The sequence below is a fragment of the Homarus americanus genome, unplaced genomic scaffold (genome assembly GCF_018991925.1).
Source record: "Homarus americanus isolate GMGI-L3 unplaced genomic scaffold, GMGI_Hamer_2.0 scaffold38393, whole genome shotgun sequence".
NCBI lineage: Eukaryota > Metazoa > Arthropoda > Malacostraca > Decapoda > Nephropidae > Homarus > Homarus americanus.
In genome coordinates, this window is record NW_024719307.1 from 1,010,569 (window position 1) to 1,030,027 (window position 19,459).

Consider the following 19,459-nt stretch of genomic DNA (forward strand, 5'->3'; position numbering starts at 1 on the left):
CTTCTGAGTATTTCACACTTAATGTTTGTATGTGAAGAATTAGTGTGTATATTGTCTTAACATGTGAGGCAGGATGAATCATGGAAGATGTACAGTACACTATGAAAGGATGAATTTCCAACATTTTGAATGACAATAATTGTTTTAATTATTAGAGTTGATAATGATGGTATAAGAAAGTGGGCAGTACTATTGTGCTAGTAATTTATTTCTTATGGCTTATTATTACATAGCTTAAATTTACACTAAAATTGTACAGGAGAGAATTTACTCATTATAATTTTTTATTTTTTATTGTTATTTTTTAGAAAATTACCATATTTTTGTTTTAACCCTTTATATTGATATTTTATAAAAAATATTTAATTAATATTTGCTTCAGTAGTGAGTGCTGTGTTGAACACCTTATATATTTTTATTTAATTTGCAGATTAGAAGTTTTGTTTTACATTTTTATTGCTTAATATGAACTTGCTGCCTTAGTTGTGTTCATAGATGAACAGAGAAGTTTTCTTTTAAAGGACTTGATGGTAGATGGTTACATGGATGGACCAATAAAACAGGTAATATTCTTACTTTAAGGAAGTGCTTCTGTTGATGCTTAATAAGGTGCTTAATGCTTTTACTCAACCTGCAGAAAATGTAGCATCATTAAGTGTAATTTTTGGTGAAGTAAAGCCACAGTAAATAACTTTATACAGTACAGTACTTTACAGTACAGTATTTATAATAACTCAAGACAAAATTTAATTAATTTTCAAGTAAAAGAAAATGGGTTTGGAGGTGAAAGACACTGAAATAGATGAGACAATGACTGTGTGTTACTCTTAATTACCTTAATTACCTTAATTACCTTTACTGTACAGTAATGTAACTAAAACTGAGTTGCGGTCAGCTAGATTGAATTCTGAATGAAAGTTAAAGAATTCCATTATCAAGGACATATAATATTTTCATTATACATTCTTCTCGGTGCTTTTGTATTTTCAAGACTGTTTTGAATGACTGTTACTCACAGTTGTGTTATTGTGTGAACTTAATGATGGACTAGAAAAAAAGAAAAACCTTGAAAGCTTATAGAAGGACTTCATTACACCCCAGGTATATCATCATACAGTACTGTACAGTATATGCTATCTTCAGAGACTGAAAAGTGACCGCAACTCATTGTGGTTGTATGGAAAATAAACAAAGTGAAATTTTGCTATAGGTCAAGGTTAGAATAGATTTGTTAAGGTTAGGTTTGCTTATGTTAGTTTGGGTTAGGTTTGGTTACACTGGGTTAGCTTAGACGAGGTTTAGGCTATTGCAAAATTTCACTTAATTTTATTATGAAAATTCCATATTGCATTGTGGTCGTTTTTCAGTCTTTGAGCCTAACATACTGTATACTTTTGAGTGTCCATAATATCTTTCTATCTGTCAACACGTATATATTATTGGCTTTTAATATATATTTATTTATCTCGGTATACTGAATATACCCTTTTGTCTGTATGTTTGTAATGTCATCTTTCCCTTCAATACTCAGTACAGTAGTGCAAAAATAGTGTCCCTTAAACATCTTAGCAATTGGTCATATCTTAAAAGTAATCTTGAACTAACCAGTAATGCCTAAACTCTTTAATTTGGCTTTGAAGAGGTGCATAAAGTTTCCACTTTATAATGATACGTATGAGATAATAAACATAAGAAAATAAGGAGCCTGCAATAGGCCGGTTGACCTGTGCATGGCAGCTCCTGTCGAGAGTTACTACCACACTCTATCGTCCATTAATCTATCCAGCCTCCTTTTGAAACTTTCCAGCGTTCCAGCACTTACTACAAAGTTGCTAAGCTTGTTCCACTCGTCCACCACTCTATTTGTGAACCAGTTCCTTCCTATCTCCCTCCTAAACCTAAACTTATCCAACTTAAATCCGTTGCTCCGAGCCCTATCCTGCTCGGATATTATAAGAACTTTATCTATATCCCCTTTATTGATTCCTTTCACCCACTTAAATACCTCTATCATATCTCCCCGCACTCTTCGTCTTTCTAGGGAATGCAAGTTTAGTTTCTTTAACCTATCCTGATATGGAAGGTTTCCAAGTCCTGGAATCATTTTCGTCATTCTTCGCTGCACCGACTCTAGTGAATTGATATCCATTCTATAATAACGGCACCAGAACTGAACCGCATAATCGAGGTGCGGCCTGACTAGCGCAAGATATAGTTGCAATAAGACCTCTGCACTCTTATTACTTACACTTCGAGATATAAAACCCAATACTCTGTTTGCCTTATTTCGAACAGTTCCTTTGTAAGTTCCCATGATAGAAGGCGGTGATCCATCCTGAAATATTAGAATACTGTATAAGGAAAATTAGTAGACTGAAAGTTGAAAATAATAATCGGAGAAAAAAAACTGGAATCAGACGATGAAATCAGCTGTAGCATGAATGTAGTTAAACCTTGTAGTGTACTGTATATTAGTCCAGATGAGTCGTGATTTACCGTGCGTTATGTGGTCTGTGTAATGTTTTATTGCCGTTTCTGTGACTCCAATGTCTACACACCTCGAATCAAGAGGGTGCCAATTTGACAACCCTGGGGATTTTTTTTTTTGTCATTTATATATCCATTTGAAAGAAAAAAGTCTGAAATTATTATTGATCCAATCAAAAACTCTTTAGATAATAATATTATTACAGTCAAAAAAAAAAAAAAATATGCACCTTTATGGTGTTACACAATTTGACACACCAGACCAAGAATTCTGAACAACACTCATTTACGCGGGAGATTCCTGTTAATTTCTCTGTGTTAACTAAATGGGATATAAAAAATACATCATACTGGTTATACAATGCATCACACAAACAGAAATACCAACCTTATCAAATTAACATGGCCTCAGTCAGTGATCGTACCTAGGGATGCAGAAAGTTTTTTTTGCTGACTGTACACGCCGCCCATGATCTTTTTTTCTTTTTTCGTATATTTATGTTATATTTTCTATATATCTGAGCTGCATTAGAGTAGTATAATGCTTTTATTTTATTTTATTTTTTTTTTTCTCAAATGAGCACGGACAAGTAATAAACACACTGAGTTAGAGAGAGATGCTGGGTGGGTTGGCTCGTGCAGGAGTGAGCCCCAAGCCTAAGGTCTCGTGTTACACCATTCAGAAATGCAAAAAAAAAAAATATTTTTTATGTAAAAAATTATTAAAAAATAATTTACAGTTGAATATATTACTGCCATTCAGGGTTATATCGAATTACAGTATGAGTTTACTGTACCATCCTGGATCACTTGGTCAGTCCCTCCATCACCAGCTGACTTTTTTGTACAGTAACTACCTTGTGCTCTTCTGCCTCCTGTCACACTATTAGTCTCAATAATTTTTAAGAGACTTTACTAATACAATAGTTAATAAATTATTAACACATCGCCCAATACAAAGGTTTGGTTAGCATGACATAACCACTGCTGAAAGTGGTCCAGATAACATAAAATTCGTATTAATGGGAGAAAATTAAAAATGTCCATAATGGAGGCTTTGACAGCCATGTTTAATTTGAGCTCGGGGGATTGGCAGTTCTATTTTACTGGGGTGTACTGTGGTCATATTTCATCAAACCCTAGGCTCTACCACAGTGCTGTCAGCTGTATCGTTAATATTTTGCGCTGGAAAGGTTAACGGCTCTTGCTGATGCTTCTCTCGGTTCTGTTTTGTCAGTTATGGCTTTTGGATACTGTACCTGTGTTTGATTCTTCCGCTGGGTAAGTATACATTTCTGTTACATTGATGATTCACTATTAACCCGGTGCTATGCTAGACTACATTTTTAGAAGCATGGACTACTGTATACTGTAGCTATCTAAGAAATAAGCCATGAGGATTTTTAATCTAATTCAGCATCCTTCAAGTATATGAGTTAAGAAATATATATTGGAACTCTTCCTTTTTATTTTGCTCACGTGCACAGTGTAGAAGTCTGTCGTACCCTTCACCACCGTCAATCTTATTAACATTTTGTGTTTATCAATAATATTTCGATACTAATTACAGTACTTCCTTTTTTATTAAGAAATAGTCATCATTTTGCTCTGCATGGGTACTCTTGCTTGTGCTGTATCTGCGAATAATACAATACTTTTTTATTTTCATCAGGACTTGTAGGGGAATATTATAGAAATGTACAGTAACTACAAGATTAACTTATCCAAAATAAATAATTTATTCCAGTACAATACAGTTGATTTGCATTCAGCTATACTTGTTAAGATTCTATTGGCTGGAAAATCAAACCTTTAGTTAGTGTAATTTAAGACAGTAAGATATGAAGGTAGTCATTGACAAAAATGCTTAGGGAAGTTTTTGTGTCATGATACAGTACAGTACAGTGTATTGAGGTATTGTGTGTACTGTACAGATTATTTCACATGAAGGTATTCTATATGGAGGGTCTAGAACAAGCCCACATATAAAAACCTATAAGAGATTTATTGTGTGGATTATGGGTTAACTCATCTGTCGGGAAAACATTAACTTGGGCACAGTATAATGATATTTTATGGCCTTCAAGTCGTTCATTAAGTGACCTGTGTGACCACCCATCTGAAGGCTCCTTAGTGCAGCTCATCTTCTTTATTTGGGTCAGGGTTAAAGTTTGTCTCATGGCCCTGGTTTGAATGACCAGTTGGCTGTTTACTGTATTTGCACTGATTCTGAATGCCAGTGTACCTGTCTTGGAATGCATATATTGCACAGTGTACCCAGTTAACAAGCCAGCCTCTGCCAGGGTATTCAGGCAGATGACCTCACACGTCACTTACCTCTACCCATCAGCCATATAATAAGATTTCAGACTCCATCGTTTGTTTGTGTTTGTTTTTATAGCATTTGTTCATGGTACTTTGATATACAGTAACAAACGCTGTGATTTTATTATGTTTAGAGCATCATCATTAGGTAGTTCCGAGAAGTAACAAAAATACTAAGGGGAAATTCTACCTTTACTTAATTCCTGCATATCAAATCAGGAATGATTCTGTTTGATACTAATTAAAATATAAGAAATATTTTAGGAGCACTTTTTTATTTTTTTTCAGTATGAACCGTGGTTAACTCTTGAGTGTAAGGAGACTATGTCGGTAGTGAATCCTGGGGAGTGGTACAAAACAGGTGACAGACTTACTCCAGTGATCCAGCAGACACAGACGACATTACAACCCATTCCACAAAAATTATTCGGGATAGGCAGTGTTTTACAGTTTGGGAACACACTAGAGACAGAAAATATATATGATAGGTGTTGCAAAGCTTTGGATCCAACCAACCAGAAAAAAGTGAGGAGTAAGGAAAGACAAGTAGGTTATTGTAGTACAGTATCTCATATTAGATTGATTTTCCTGTGTTTTTTTTTTTTTTATGGATTTAATTTTTTATACTTTATACAACAGTAGTACAATACAACAGACCCTCAGTTTGCATGGTTTTACTTGTACACAGTCATTTAATTGGGACTAGTTTTTTTTTACACACAGCATGAACACTCTTATATGCAGTTCAGCACAGTGGCCATACAGCCCTTGAATATTTGATTCCTTCCAAGAACCAACTTACGCTTACTCCCCATCCTATAATCACCTCTCTCCACCCCCCACCAGACTGTACTTCAGCTCCCAATTGGCTTTTGATCTGTAGACATCACACACTACACTTGCCTTTACTGTACCTGTAAGTATGGCCTTAAATACAATACTGTAGTCCCAAGTAATAAACATTAAACTAAGGGTAACTTTTGGCACACTGGCAGCATTACTGAGATACATTACAGAATATTCGTCAACCTAATTTTATCTCATCTATTACCATGCTTATTTTGCCTCCTGAATTATTCCTGCCAGTTTCAGACAGTTTCTCAGTTGCTGCCAAAATTACTGGAAGACCCTAATTTACAAGGGTTTTATTTACGAACATTCATAATTGAGAAAAAAATTGACCCTCGTATTGACATAGGATCGAAAACCCCAAAGTTATGAAAACAATGAAAATATGCTAAGATAATGTTGCTGGCTTTTTTTCTACCAATAAGCTTTCAGTGTGTTATTATTTTCCTACAGTCACCACAGAACTTACTTCTTAAACTCACATGAGGACAAGTAGACTCATCACTCACACCACACACAGTCACTCAGCCAGTTGCTGGATTGTACAACTTCTCCTCATTTACTCTCATATAAAACTGTATGTGGAAAATTAAGTGGAAGGAAATTATTTTGTATTCTTCAATTTCATATACTAGTTATGTACAAAAAAGGTGTAAAGTTGTAAAGGAAAGTGTGGAATTAGGAAGTGGAGTTGTGGAGACTGCTGACAACACTGTGCATCAAACACCTGGATCTTGGGATTTGGTAGTGGCCAGGCAAGAGTGCTGGCTGGCATTCTTAAAATTTTGTACTGATTTGCTGATACTGTACCTCCTTGCTTGAATCCCTCCCATAGAGAACTTATCTCTAATTATATAATGGGAGTCGATGAGAAAATGTACACAAGTTTCTGGAAAATCAATTTACAAGAGATTCTTCATTAATGCAACTCATAAATTAGGGTCTGCCTGTTTAATGTGACTTTTTTTTTTTTTTTTAGAAACTCATTAACCATACTGAAGGAGATGTTAGTATTAGAATTTTTTCCCTGTTAACTGTCATAGCTCTTTCTCATCATCATGAAAGGTGAGACCATAGAAAAATAGAGTACTGTAGTTTATAATACTGGTAGCTACCCAATAAATGAAGAAATTCATTTTTTGAGGGAGAATTTTGATGGCAAAATGTAATGAATTTGCTACAAGTATTTACCCACACAAAAATTACCAATTACCAACTTGACTCCACTTAAAGCACCTTGACCACAGAGACGTACTATATCATAGGACCAGTTTATGTTGCCATCTTGACCTTTTATCTTCCTATATGGTGGGGGGTGGCTGGAGTAATTTTGACACTAAATCCCCTCTGGGAAATGTTACATCCACTTTCCCATTTGAAGGTTGTCAGATGGTACGAGAGATGTTTTATTGTATGGGACTATTTATCCACCAGGTTTGGGCTCTGGAAGTTATTGGATAATGGTTTTTCCCAGAATCTGGTGCGCCAGTCCTAAAATGTACAGTAAAACCTTTGTGACTGGCTGTAAAGCCTCTGTTCAGATCACTAGATTCACCCCTAAAGTAGCTTTAACTGTACTCTGTAACATTAAATCTTAAAATTATAAGCATAAAAAGAGAAAAATTTATACAATACAAGTTACTGTACAAACTGCACCAGTCTCCACTGACGATTGCCCTAGCAATGCGGCGCCATCCCTAGCAACTGTGCTCCGCGCCATGGACCCTCTTACCTCCACATGCTTGCCACCTGGCTTCATGGTGGAAACCTGTAGATACTTAAAACTTTATATCTTATGATAATTATTTCTTTTTGCACTTTCTGGATGAAGAAAATTACCTGAAATAACGAGTTGAAATATAGCCATAACATAAAACATAGTTCACAAGTGGGGGAACAGTTGGAAATTTCTCCACATGGCCAGGGAATTATTCGGCACTCGTTTTAAATAACTCATTCTGGAATAAAGTTGGTTTTTGGAGTGTTCTGAATACCGGGATGCAGGATAAATAGTCCCATACCTCTATATAAAACCAGCCATCAGTGTTGCAAGTTGAAGCCTGGATTGGAACCTATAGGCTTGGTGACATACTGTGTACAAGAGCTCCAGGTAGATGTAAAGCAGAACACAAGGAAGGTTCATATTGAGAACACTAATGATGTCATGCTTAGACAAGACCCCAGTGTAGGAAATGTTTTAGAGAACTAGAATCTGTTACGAACATACGTAGACTGAAGAGATGTTTCTATAGCGTAAGTAGGAATTGATTAGTAATATTGGTTTGTTACTCTGTGTTATCTGTGGTACAACATTAGTTTAAAGAGATAGTGAGTGTGTGTAAAGTGCTGTACTGTTTTAAGTAATTGAAAGTTAGGATGTATATAACCTGCATCGTGGCATCATACTGTAGCAGTTGGTATTACAGTAATATTTTTGGTTTATAACTCAGACGCTCGGCTTACACTGCACAACTTTAAGATAATATTATCTTTAACATTCTCTCATAGTCACTACAATGTTATAGAGAGTTGATTCACTAGATTATAATTTCCCTCACAGAATGTGGGCCGATATGTTGCCGAGCAGCTGCCTCTCCGCCCAGCTACTGTTGACCTCCCTGCATCTGCTATGAGCAAGGATCAAGCTAACAGTCAGAACTGGTTTTCATCTCTCATTGCTGGACCTCGGGCAGAAACAAGTGGACCGAGCAAAGAACAGTCACGAGAGACTTCGCCGAGCATGACACCGACTCATCAGGTGAGACTATTACATCTAGAGATACACAGTTGTCTAGTAGAATTCATCTTCCAAATTACTGATATTATGAGAAAAATTAACTTCTTACTGAAGGGATGTAAGAGATTTTTCCGCCCATATGTTGGATCTGTAGGGATATTTGTTTGTGTTCTTATGTCATCCATTCTTACCCTCCTTCCCATTTCCCAAGAGCTAATATTGTTTCAGGAAATCTTGTACAATGCCCTCTAGGTGCAGGCTAGGCTAGGTAAGATTAGGTTAAGCTAGGCTAGGTTGAGCTAGGCTAGTCTAAATTAGGCAAGTTTGGTAGCCATTTCCTAATAATAAAACAATCTCATCACATCCCATTCATTGACCAAGACCCACAGTTTCTGTCACTGGTAGACACGGGTTGTTTGTTGCTTACTTGTGAAACACTGTATGACTGTAGCTGCCTGGATGATATATTGTCTGGTGGTAAGTTACAGTCCAACCCTCTTTAGTTACATATTGTGACATTCATTGATAATTAGGGTTAATTCTTATAGGATCACCCCTTGAACATTGCAAAACTGTTTATAACTTTCAACACACCACTTACTAAGTCTTGTACAGTATGTATGTGTTCAGTGAATGTTTGCATGTACTGTATATGCATGGTGTATATTTGGAGTGTGATGAGTGACTGTTGATAAATTACCACTGCCAGGCACTACTTAGACAGAGGCTGCCAATGCCTGTGGGGGTGGGGGGATGCAAGCCATATGGGCAATGTTTTGTTGCAGTGCAGACTTCTTATTTAGCCAATTCTGGATTCTGATCTGGATTTGGTGCTTCTCAAGAGATGTTGAAAGTTCAAGTCATTAGTGTCTGACTCTTGAACTCATTTGCCTTGAAACTCACTTGACCACATGGGAAATCATACTCCAACGTTTCATATTCTGTTCACTGTAGGACTGTCAATGCTTATTACCGTAAGTCTAGCCATCTGTATATGCTGGGATTATTACTATTTATGTACTTTGTTTGTATCACATGGATTGTAAAGTTTAGTATTGAATTAAAGGTGATTGTTGGTATATTCAATAGTCAAATAGTTTTGTATTGTTGCTTAACATTGTGCCAATTTTGAAATTACACCTTGTTTGTTAACAGGTGACCCTAATTTAGTACTCACAGTAGTCACATAGGGTTAGTAAGTTGTCCCATATAAGGTGCTCGATACATTCCTGGAGAGTTATTTGTAGGTCAATAAGATGTCAGTTCACCATGTTTCCAATAGAGATGCATTCATACCAGTGCTCTTTCTTACCCATGATCATGATGAGAGGGCTTCTTTGGATATCAGTTGTAGCACTAATAATGGTACTGCATTTATAGGTAAATTTATCAAAACATTTTATAGTAATTCACACACTACACAGACCAGCACATTCAGTAGCCTTGGTGTGGGTCTGGTTGGCAGCCGCAGGACCGTCTTACAGAGTAAAATACTCCTTAAATGAGTTGTCTTGGTTGGTGTTCATCAAGTGGTGGATTGAGCAGAAGCCTTTGTCTGAGAATGGTTCTAGTGGTTGATGTAGCCAGACCAACATCAACCTGGCCCTCACATGCCTGCACACATCTTTTATCAAGTATTTCTACATCTATATTGATGCTTCTCCTTGACTGCTTGGCCACATTACCAGCATTATCTCTTGTAAACCTTTTTGTAGACATTGTAGACGAAAAAGAAGTTAAAAGGAAAGTATTTAAAACTTGTGGAGCAGGTGATGATTAACTGAAGGGTTATATGTGTACACTATGTCACTCTTGTTGGTCGAGTACAAGGCTCAGAGAGAAGATCATTGTGTGGTCTGGCACTATACCTTACTCATTATTCTGTGCAGGATAATGAGTGTTGTAATGAAACAGCACTTTTAAGAGATATGCCTTAATATTATAAATAGTGCAATTAAACTGTGCATGCATTTGTGTCATGTGTGTTTGGTCATTTGCGTGACTGTAGTTGTCAATCTGCATGTGATAATAATTGTTGTTAATATTTTATATTTAAATGTTCAGGTTCAATCACCAGTTATAACTATAAATTGTCATGATTATATTTTATGTTTATGGAACTAAAGAGTGTTTACTTTTGTGTGTGCGTGTGCTTGTGTATACATGTATGTCTTTGGGGGCTTAGCTTTTGGCAATGTCAGCCTATGAGGTTATCACTAATCCTTCAAGTGGAGTTGAGGTTTGTTTCATTGATTGCTTTCCTGTAGCTTTGAGGGTGAACATTACTAGTGTACAGTAACATGATAGAGTACTGTATTATATATTAAGAATTGCACTAATGTTTTGATGTAGTTAAATAATGCATACTTTATCTTATAAAGAAATGTATATTATATACGGGACACATCAAGATGAGACCTCAGTCATTCACATCTATTGGAAAATATGATAATATCCACTTCTGTAACTATTTATACGTTTGAAGCAGTCTCCCTCTCTCTCTGATATATATGTTAAAAGATTGCAAAAGGTTTCGTTTTTTTGCCACAATCAATCATCCAAGTTTTCAACACGAGCATGTATAACATGCATTGCCTACTTTACCTCTTCATTTTTGGCAACATGGCAGCCTCTCAAAGTTTTTATCAGGTCAGGGTGGGTGATGGAGAACCTCAAACTTTAACTGCAAGTTATGCAAGTGGTATGAGGGCGGGCTTTCTCTTGCATCAAATCAACATCTCCTGATATCCTTCCTCTCTAGGCTTTTTCAAATTGCTGGCAGCTTCAAATTGCTACTCAGCATGTTGCTATACAGTACCTAGCACTGGTTACCAGTGCTCCACTTTGTTGGTAGTATGTCAGGATTTGACCTTGGAAATCACAGAATATTGTATTCGTGAACTATACCGGCTGATGGCTGAATTCGGACTTTTGTTGGAGGAGAAGTTATGTGTTTCCATTGCATGTTGTGTTATTTGCTTTTTGACACAAAATGGTGTACTGACATCTTGTTCCCAGTGATGATATGTGTCAGAAACTGATGCCCTACATTATGATACCAAACCCAAGGGCAAGTACAGATATCCATGTGGTTGTATTTGGGCTAGTCCCTCACTTGCTTTGAAACCCTCCCTGTTAAAACCTTGTGGAATTCATGCCTGTTATGGAGTATGCTGGGCAGAGGTGGGACTGTGGCTTACTTCAAGGTGTCTTTCAACTTGTTTGGCCTTTACCCTCTTGTTGCTGAGTAACACTGCATGTGCTTGCTCAGTTTGGACATCAGTTGTCAATGTGAATGACCTCCTTGAATGATCTGTGTCTGCAACACTTGTTGAACCACTTTTGGACATTTTGATCCATTTGCACATGTGCTTCGCTGTGGCAGAACTTGATCGCTTTGCTGTACTGTCAAGATGGTCTTTCATAACCTGACCTATCCTGACCTGACCTTTATGTATGCCCTCAGTCCACCAAACACAAATCACAGCACACTTCTCCTCTGTAGTGCAAAGCAAAAATGTTGTAGCCACATTTACAGTACAGTACAGTACTATACGGTGATTGCAGTACTGTCATCAGTCAGTAGTGTATACATTTCTGCAAAAAAATACACAAACAGATTATAGATACTTTTTTTATATACTTTCCTTTTGTAAATTTTTTTAATGTAGATATACACATTCTCCAAATCACACACATGCACCACACACACACACACACACACATTTTGTTCCTGGCAAATTTCTTTAAATGAGGAATTTTTACTTTGTTTTATTCCTGACATGAATTGTAATTTGTGATAATGTTCATCTCATAAAGATTCCAGAAAATATAGAAGTTTAGGAAGCTTAGCTTATAGTTCCTGTTTGTTTTTTCATGAGCACAGTCCTTCACTCCCACCTCTCCACAACCTGCTTATCAGTTACCATACATGCATTAGAGAGAGCTGGGATTGTGAAGTGTACACAGTATGTTATTTTCTCCTATACTTGTACAATACTGGAGTTGAATGTAGTACAAGTTGATCAATTATTTTGTGATTGTTTGTATCTGCATGTGGACAGTTTGTGTGTGTGCGGGTATGTGTGCATATAATTGGTACTCTGTGGATGAACATTGTCCCTCACACCACCCACACATTTCTGCTTCCCTCCATCTGCCTTATGAAGTACAGATTGTAGGGTACTTATGAGGCCTTACTGCTCTGTTTCCCTTCTATTTTCCTGTAAATGGACAAACGTTTTAATGTTGAGAGGGGCTGAGGGCTTCCACTTTATACAGTACTTCCAAATCTAATACAGTATACAGTACAATACCTAAGTTTGCTGCTGTAATCCTTTAGTTAGTCTGAGGTAGAGAGGTTCTATGTATATAACAGGTAGTACAGAGTTTGTGATAACAGTAGAGCAGGACAGTGTTAGAGTTTGAGATGGAAAACTTGTACTAGATATTTTATAGAATACGTTAGTGGGATATATGTTTGCATGCCATTTAATTTTTTGACTGTCAAATGCTGTGTGGCAATTTGCTTCCCATTTAGAATGTATCTGCAGTAAAATCTTCTCCATATCATTTATAAGGTAACAGGTAGATTGAACTGTAATTATCTTTTATCAGTGTTTCTCTCATTACCATTGGTGCCATCAGGAGGTGATATAAGGCCACTGTCCAACAATTTTTACTGTCAGAAATATAGATAGAAAATGACTTAACTATTTCTGTAGTATATTGTTTGTTATGTAGATTTCACTTGTAGTTACAGTATAGATAGTTAAGCTGAAGAACACTCAAGTTGGTTCCTTTAGGGTAATAACCATTTTATTAAAGAGGTGTGCCAGTCACTATTAAGAGAAACAATGTGTTAGCTCTTCTGGAGTTCCATTGTGTGCAGGCTGTCAGTTTTTATCTGTGGGATTGAAGGTAAAGATGGTGTTATAGTTGCTGCATCCTGTACCCGGCTCATTAGATGCTCACACAAGTCAGCCCTCGTAGACACGGAACAGTACTTGCATCTGGTGCATTCTCGGCTTATCCCATGTGAGGCGTCACAGTTCATCAAACTTAACAAGGAATATATAATTTGCCATTTCTTTTAATAGGGTAATATTTTGGTTCCCTGGCACTAGATATCCTCAAATTCACATAGAATTTTTGTTGTGGTTGAAAGATCATTATGTTTCAGATTTATTGTAACCTCTTCATCACTGTACGGTAACAGTTTAGATGTGAGAATGGCAGTTCATTATGACATCTCTAAAATCATGTACCAGTAAGCATTTTCATTACACACACACACACACTATGGATTTTATTCACATTTCATACAAATGTACTACTTTACATGCTGATTAAAGATCTGGGTTCACAATTTAAAAATTCTAATACAGTAATTAGTTTTTAATTAATGACCTTTGAAATAATTAACTGTATTTAAAATATTTGAAAAACCAATTATGCTGTGCCTGTAAGTTTTAAATTACCTTTATATAGGCAGTCCCCAACTTATGGCAGGGATATGTTCTTGGACCCTGATCATAAATCGATTTGTTCATGAGTCAGAGCAGTGTCAATTCCATAGGTTAGGTTAAAGCACAACCCTGCTCATACAAAACAGTAATAATATCCCATACAAAACAATTAATGTAAATATTGTAAATAAAGTGATGCTAAACAATATAGAATAATGAAAGTAATGAAAAAAAAAGGATTTTAATTAAAAAATTTGGCGATGATTATATTGGGATCCCATTTGTAAGTGTGGATGATCATAAGTCAGACAGTCGTGACTCAGGGAGTTGATTAAACATTTTAATGTGTTTTTATGAGTTTTTCCTTGATTTGCAAACATTAGTCTAAATATTAGTTGAAATTAACACCAATTTACTCTTATGAAGAACCTCATTTGGAAAGTGCATTGGCTGTATGTATGATGGATGGGCCATCCAGTGTGACAGACTGCATTTTTAGTTAGCATACACATGTCTGCCATACAGTGATGAAGGAGTTAATACTTCCAAATATTATTGCCAAAATTGGAATAAGTTGTTGAGATTGCATGTAATGCTTGAGAGCTTGAATGAGGAAGCAAGGTACACAATGTAGCTTATGGTTAATAATTATTACCTCGGGAAATATCATTATGACCTCCTTTGATTGAGGTAATACAGTGCCTCATATTTTTACCAGTACTTACCATTAATACTAATACAGTATTATGTAGTCAAAATAAATCTTTATTGTTTATTGGGCAAAAGCTTAATAAGACTAATACTGTACAGTACAATACTCTGTAGACAGATAGTACAGCAGGCAAGCAACATGATGCAGTGGTCCCCCGAACTATTGTGACTGTTGTGTTGACAACCATCCCGAGACTTTATTTCCTCCCACTGACCTCATAATTTTTTACCAACAAATTCCTTATACCAAACTGGCTGGTCACCAATTATTTCAGTATAGAGAGGTAATACTGCATTACTGTACAGTACCTGAAACAGGTGAACCTTGTGGAGCAGTGCCACTGCTCAGTGTATTATGAGTTAAATTACCTGGTGGACCAGACCAACATGATGTTACCTCACTTGTGGAGCCTTCCTACATATTTATCAACACATACAGAAAATCTATTTTTCTTTCTTGAGAAAGATAGAAATTAATTACCCAGAGATGGAGCTGATTTTTCCCTTTTAATATTTAAGAATGTGTCACAAGCTGATTTATCATTGGAGGTAAAGGAACCTAACACCACAATATGTCTGATCTGTACTTTATGAGGACAAGCTTTGTATGTTATTTAAAGTCATTTTTGAACGGTTTGGTAAATTTAGCCAACTCATGACCTCCTCTTTTGCACGAGAAGTTAACTTCCCTCTGTGATGAGTCGACCCTCTCGACCCTTCCTGGTACAATATATCACCTGGAGTACACTCGGGGGGCCACTGTAGTGCATTGTGTACAAAAGCTTACAGTAGGGACCTGGTTTTGGTCTGCTTATATAATTAACAAAAGGATCATAGGTAACCATTAGCAATGGATAAATAATTAGTTACTGATACAATACATTTCAATGAACTCTTAAATGTGTTAAATTAAATTTTATGTGTTACACCGTATCATCTTTCAATTTAAGGCTTGTAAAGATGTTTCGTAAAGCTTACCAGCCAAGTCAGTCAAATTTATAGCATTTTTTTTTTTTTTTATTATTAATGAAGTTTCTTTGCATGTTTTAGTTATATATCTCAACCATATCAGTAGCCAATCACTTCTCAGAGATATAGTGTGATTTTAATATATTTTACTTAGAATAATTATATGAAACACCGTAAAACTCCTGATTACCGGACACCTCAGTAACGACATGAATCTTGGAAACAATTATTTATTTTAAAAAATATCTTGCCTTTCTTGAGGGTTATTTGTTATTGTTGTGGAGCAGCCCATTGTGGGCCACTTGCTCTCAATATAAAGAAGATTTCCTCAAAATTTTAGATTAAAGAATTCGTGAAAAAAGTGTCTAGTTCTACATAACACACTCATAACAACACTTCACTGGTCATCTTATGTGTAATAGTCATATTATTTAAGAAGTAAATTTGCAGACTGGTGTATAATAGTTGTAGCAGTTACCTCGAGAGACTTGAGTAGAATGGCCATCTGTCTTGTCTGTTCAGTGTTCTATTATGATGTCACACTAACCTAATTGAGTTCATACAGTCTCTGAAATGTGCCTTTAGCTTGGAGCTTCCATAGTCCCAGAAAGGTTTTAATTTTAATTTGAAGATATAAAAGGTTTGGTTGGACTCGATTTTATAGTGGAACTGCTCGAGGGGGACTAAATGGTGACTGCTCTGTACTCCTGGTGCTTCCTTTATAGTATAGCACTTAGGTTGTGACAGCTCTTAGTGGTTGTAACTTCTCTTAGTGGTTGTATAGTATAGGTTGTGACAGCTCTTAGTGGTTGTAACAGGTTGTGACAGCTCTTAGTGGTTGTAACATTGTGTAGTGCAGTATATATAGTATAGTAGTTGTAACATGTAGAGTAACCGTACATAGTTGTAACATACAGTAGTGTAATTTGTAATGTAACGTATACTGTATAATAATGTAACTCTCACAATATTGACTTAGGTATTACCCTTCACATATCTTCTCATTAGTTATTTTTACTTACTTAGATGGTTATTAAGTTACCTTTCTTTATTATTATATTGTTTATGTCCCTGTTACTGTTACATTCCTGTTACCTTTGTGTTACTGTGACTTTCCTGTTACCTTCCTGTTTTTTTACCTTCCTCTTACTGTTACCTTCTTGATTTTACTGTCCTGTTACCTTCCTGTTAACCTTTGTGTTACTGTTACCTTCTTGTTAACCTTTGTGTTACTGTGATCTTACTGTTACCTCCATGTTACTATGATCTTCCTGTTACTTATGTGTTACTGTTACCTTCATGTTTTTGTTACCTCTGTGTTACTGTGATTTTCCTGTTACTGTTACCTTCCTCTTACTGTGATCTTCCTGTTACCTCTATGTTACTGTGATCTCCCTGTTACCTCCCTCTTCCATACTATTGTTAAGGAAACCATCATCTTCTCTACTCTTTTTGACTTTAACGACTAACAAGTGACAAGTTCTCACCTAATGCAAAAAAAAAAAACTATACGTGTAGTAGAAAAATACATCGACCAAATGTCTCGGGTTTTGGTGTGCTGTCTTGGGCTGTGTTTAGTTAGCCCCTCCTGCACACCTTTTCTGACCTGATTGAATGGTAATTTTGTGTGTGTGTGTGTGTGTGTGGGTAAGTGATGTGTTTTCAAAGTGTGTCTGAACCCTTTGAGGAGGACTACTGTTAAAGAGTTTTTAGCTCTTTGGGGATGATGGTTTTATCTCTGTGGATGGTGGGTTTGAATCTATGAGTGTGATAATTTAACCCTTTAGAAGATGATGGTACTACTTATTATCTTCATGGGGTTAAATCATAGTCATCAAAGGTTTAAACCATAGTTCTCAAAGGTTTAAACCATAGTCCTCAAAGGTTTAAACCATAGTCATCAAAGGTTTAAATCATCGTCCTCAAATGTTTAAACCATAGTCCTCAAAGGTTTAAACCATAGTCCTCAAAGGTTTAAACCATAGTCATCAAAGGTTTAAATCATCGTCCTCAAAGGTTTAAACCATAGTCCTCAGAGGTTTAAACCATAGTCCTCAAAGGGTTAATACCACCAATGACCAGTTCTTATTTAGCCTTACAAATAATACATGATAATTATGCACATGTGGTTGTTGACCGAAGTGTTATGGGAAATAATTTTTTTATTTAATTGCCTTCAACTGTAGATTATGTCGTACCTGTTGATGTGATTACCCCGGTATATATTGTGCTATATTTAACTGATTAGATGGGAAGCGATAAACAATTCTTCTTTTTTCTTTTTATTTTCAAGTGAGTTCAGTAATCACATTTGTATCGTTCTATCAGTGACTCATTGTTTATACTGATATGGGACATGATAATGACTGATCCTTCACAGTATGTGGACAGAATTGTGGTACTAATTGTTTCTGACCAGATGTGTGTTGTTAATATATGATAGTAATTTATTGTACATGAGAGATATTTAGCCTTCAACAAGTGTGGTTTTAGACCCAAACTTACATCTCGCTACTATCTGAAGCATGTGGCAGGACGCCCTCTGTTACAAGGGGTAATGTGCTAGCTCCTCCAGTAACACGTGAATACTGTACTTGTGCTTTTCAATGCTTTTGCTTATTATCTCTAATTAATACCTAAAGAATGACAGTCTTTACCTGATGTAGATCTTTCTAGTAATTCAAAAAGATTATCCATTTGTTACCTGTTTATTTCTCTGATTACCAAAGCAGTATTGAGTGACAAAAATCTGTAGAAAATTCATGTGTTGAAATATCTATGTCTACTAGTAAGGCACAAAAAAAAGTCTTGAGGTTTGCTTCTATAATGAAACAACTGTAATAAATAGCCTATGCTTCTGGGTCTCTGGCACGGCATACTCTTGCCCCTTCCTGACGAGGGTGGCAGACTCTTGGCATGATGCACAGTAGTTGCTTTTGCTTACTAGTCCCTCCCTGCCCCCCTGTGTGGGTGTGGTGTGCCTTGGCAGATTGAGAAGATCCCACAGCTCCCCCCACCACCAGCTGAGGGCGGCATACTGTCTCCACAGAAGCCAGTGAATCTTCTTCCAGAGGTGCCCATGCAACAGACGCGCAAACTGACTGAGAGAGAGACTAAAGATTGTGAAGTCATAGGTGAGTAAAGGTTCTATATATATATATATATATACCCGTACCGTATACATACATACATACATACTTACATACATTATACTTGAAGTACTTTATACCGAGTTTAGTAATTGTTAAATAGTTTTTTCATGGAACATTATTAGAAAGTTCAGTAAACTTGCTGGAGGGAGGAAGCAGCATTACCAGCCTGCCAGCCCTACTACTTTACTCATCTTATATTTAGTTTTCCTTTTGCTTTGCATGTATATTGGCAATTATTTATGGTAATTTTTGAAATGTAAAGTGTTAAAAATTTTTGGCACAGCAGAGGTGACTATAAATTTATATTGGTTAATTTATGGGTTCAGTGGCACTGTTCTCATAGGTCACATATAATGACCCATAAGTCATAAAGAAAATAATTGATTTTTATATATGAAAATTAAGACTTAATTAGTAGGCATTTTGGTAAGTGCTTGTACCTATTCTTTAATGACACTTATTGCTTCTACAGAACGCCTCATCAAGACATATTTCTACATCGTTCGCAAAAGTATCCAAGACAAAGTGCCTAAGGCCATTATGCACTTCTTGGTTAACCATGTTAAGGACAATCTACAATCAGAGCTTGTCAAGCACTTATATCGCACAGAGGAGATTGATAACTTCCTCTCGGAGTCCCCAGAGATTGCTCAGCGAAGGAAGGAAGCTGCAGAGATGCTTAAGGTACTGCTTAGGTTCTGGGTCTTGACCTTGTTACCCTGTACTGTACATTGAGGAAGAAATAATTAGCACCACTTGAA

At 36.3% G+C, this 19,459-nt stretch overlaps 1 protein-coding gene across 1 annotated transcript in view; it reads left to right on the forward strand.

Annotated features, from left to right (window-relative positions):
* The window catches only part of LOC121859991 (dynamin-1-like protein), a 38,158-nt gene that overhangs the window by 14,521 nt on the left and 4,178 nt on the right, over positions 1 to 19,459 (forward strand). Inside the window, 3 exon segments of the mRNA XM_042356989.1 lie at positions 8,222 to 8,419; positions 18,536 to 18,680; positions 19,171 to 19,382. Of these exon segments, the coding sequence (XP_042212923.1) occupies positions 8,222 to 8,419; positions 18,536 to 18,680; positions 19,171 to 19,382 (555 nt within the window).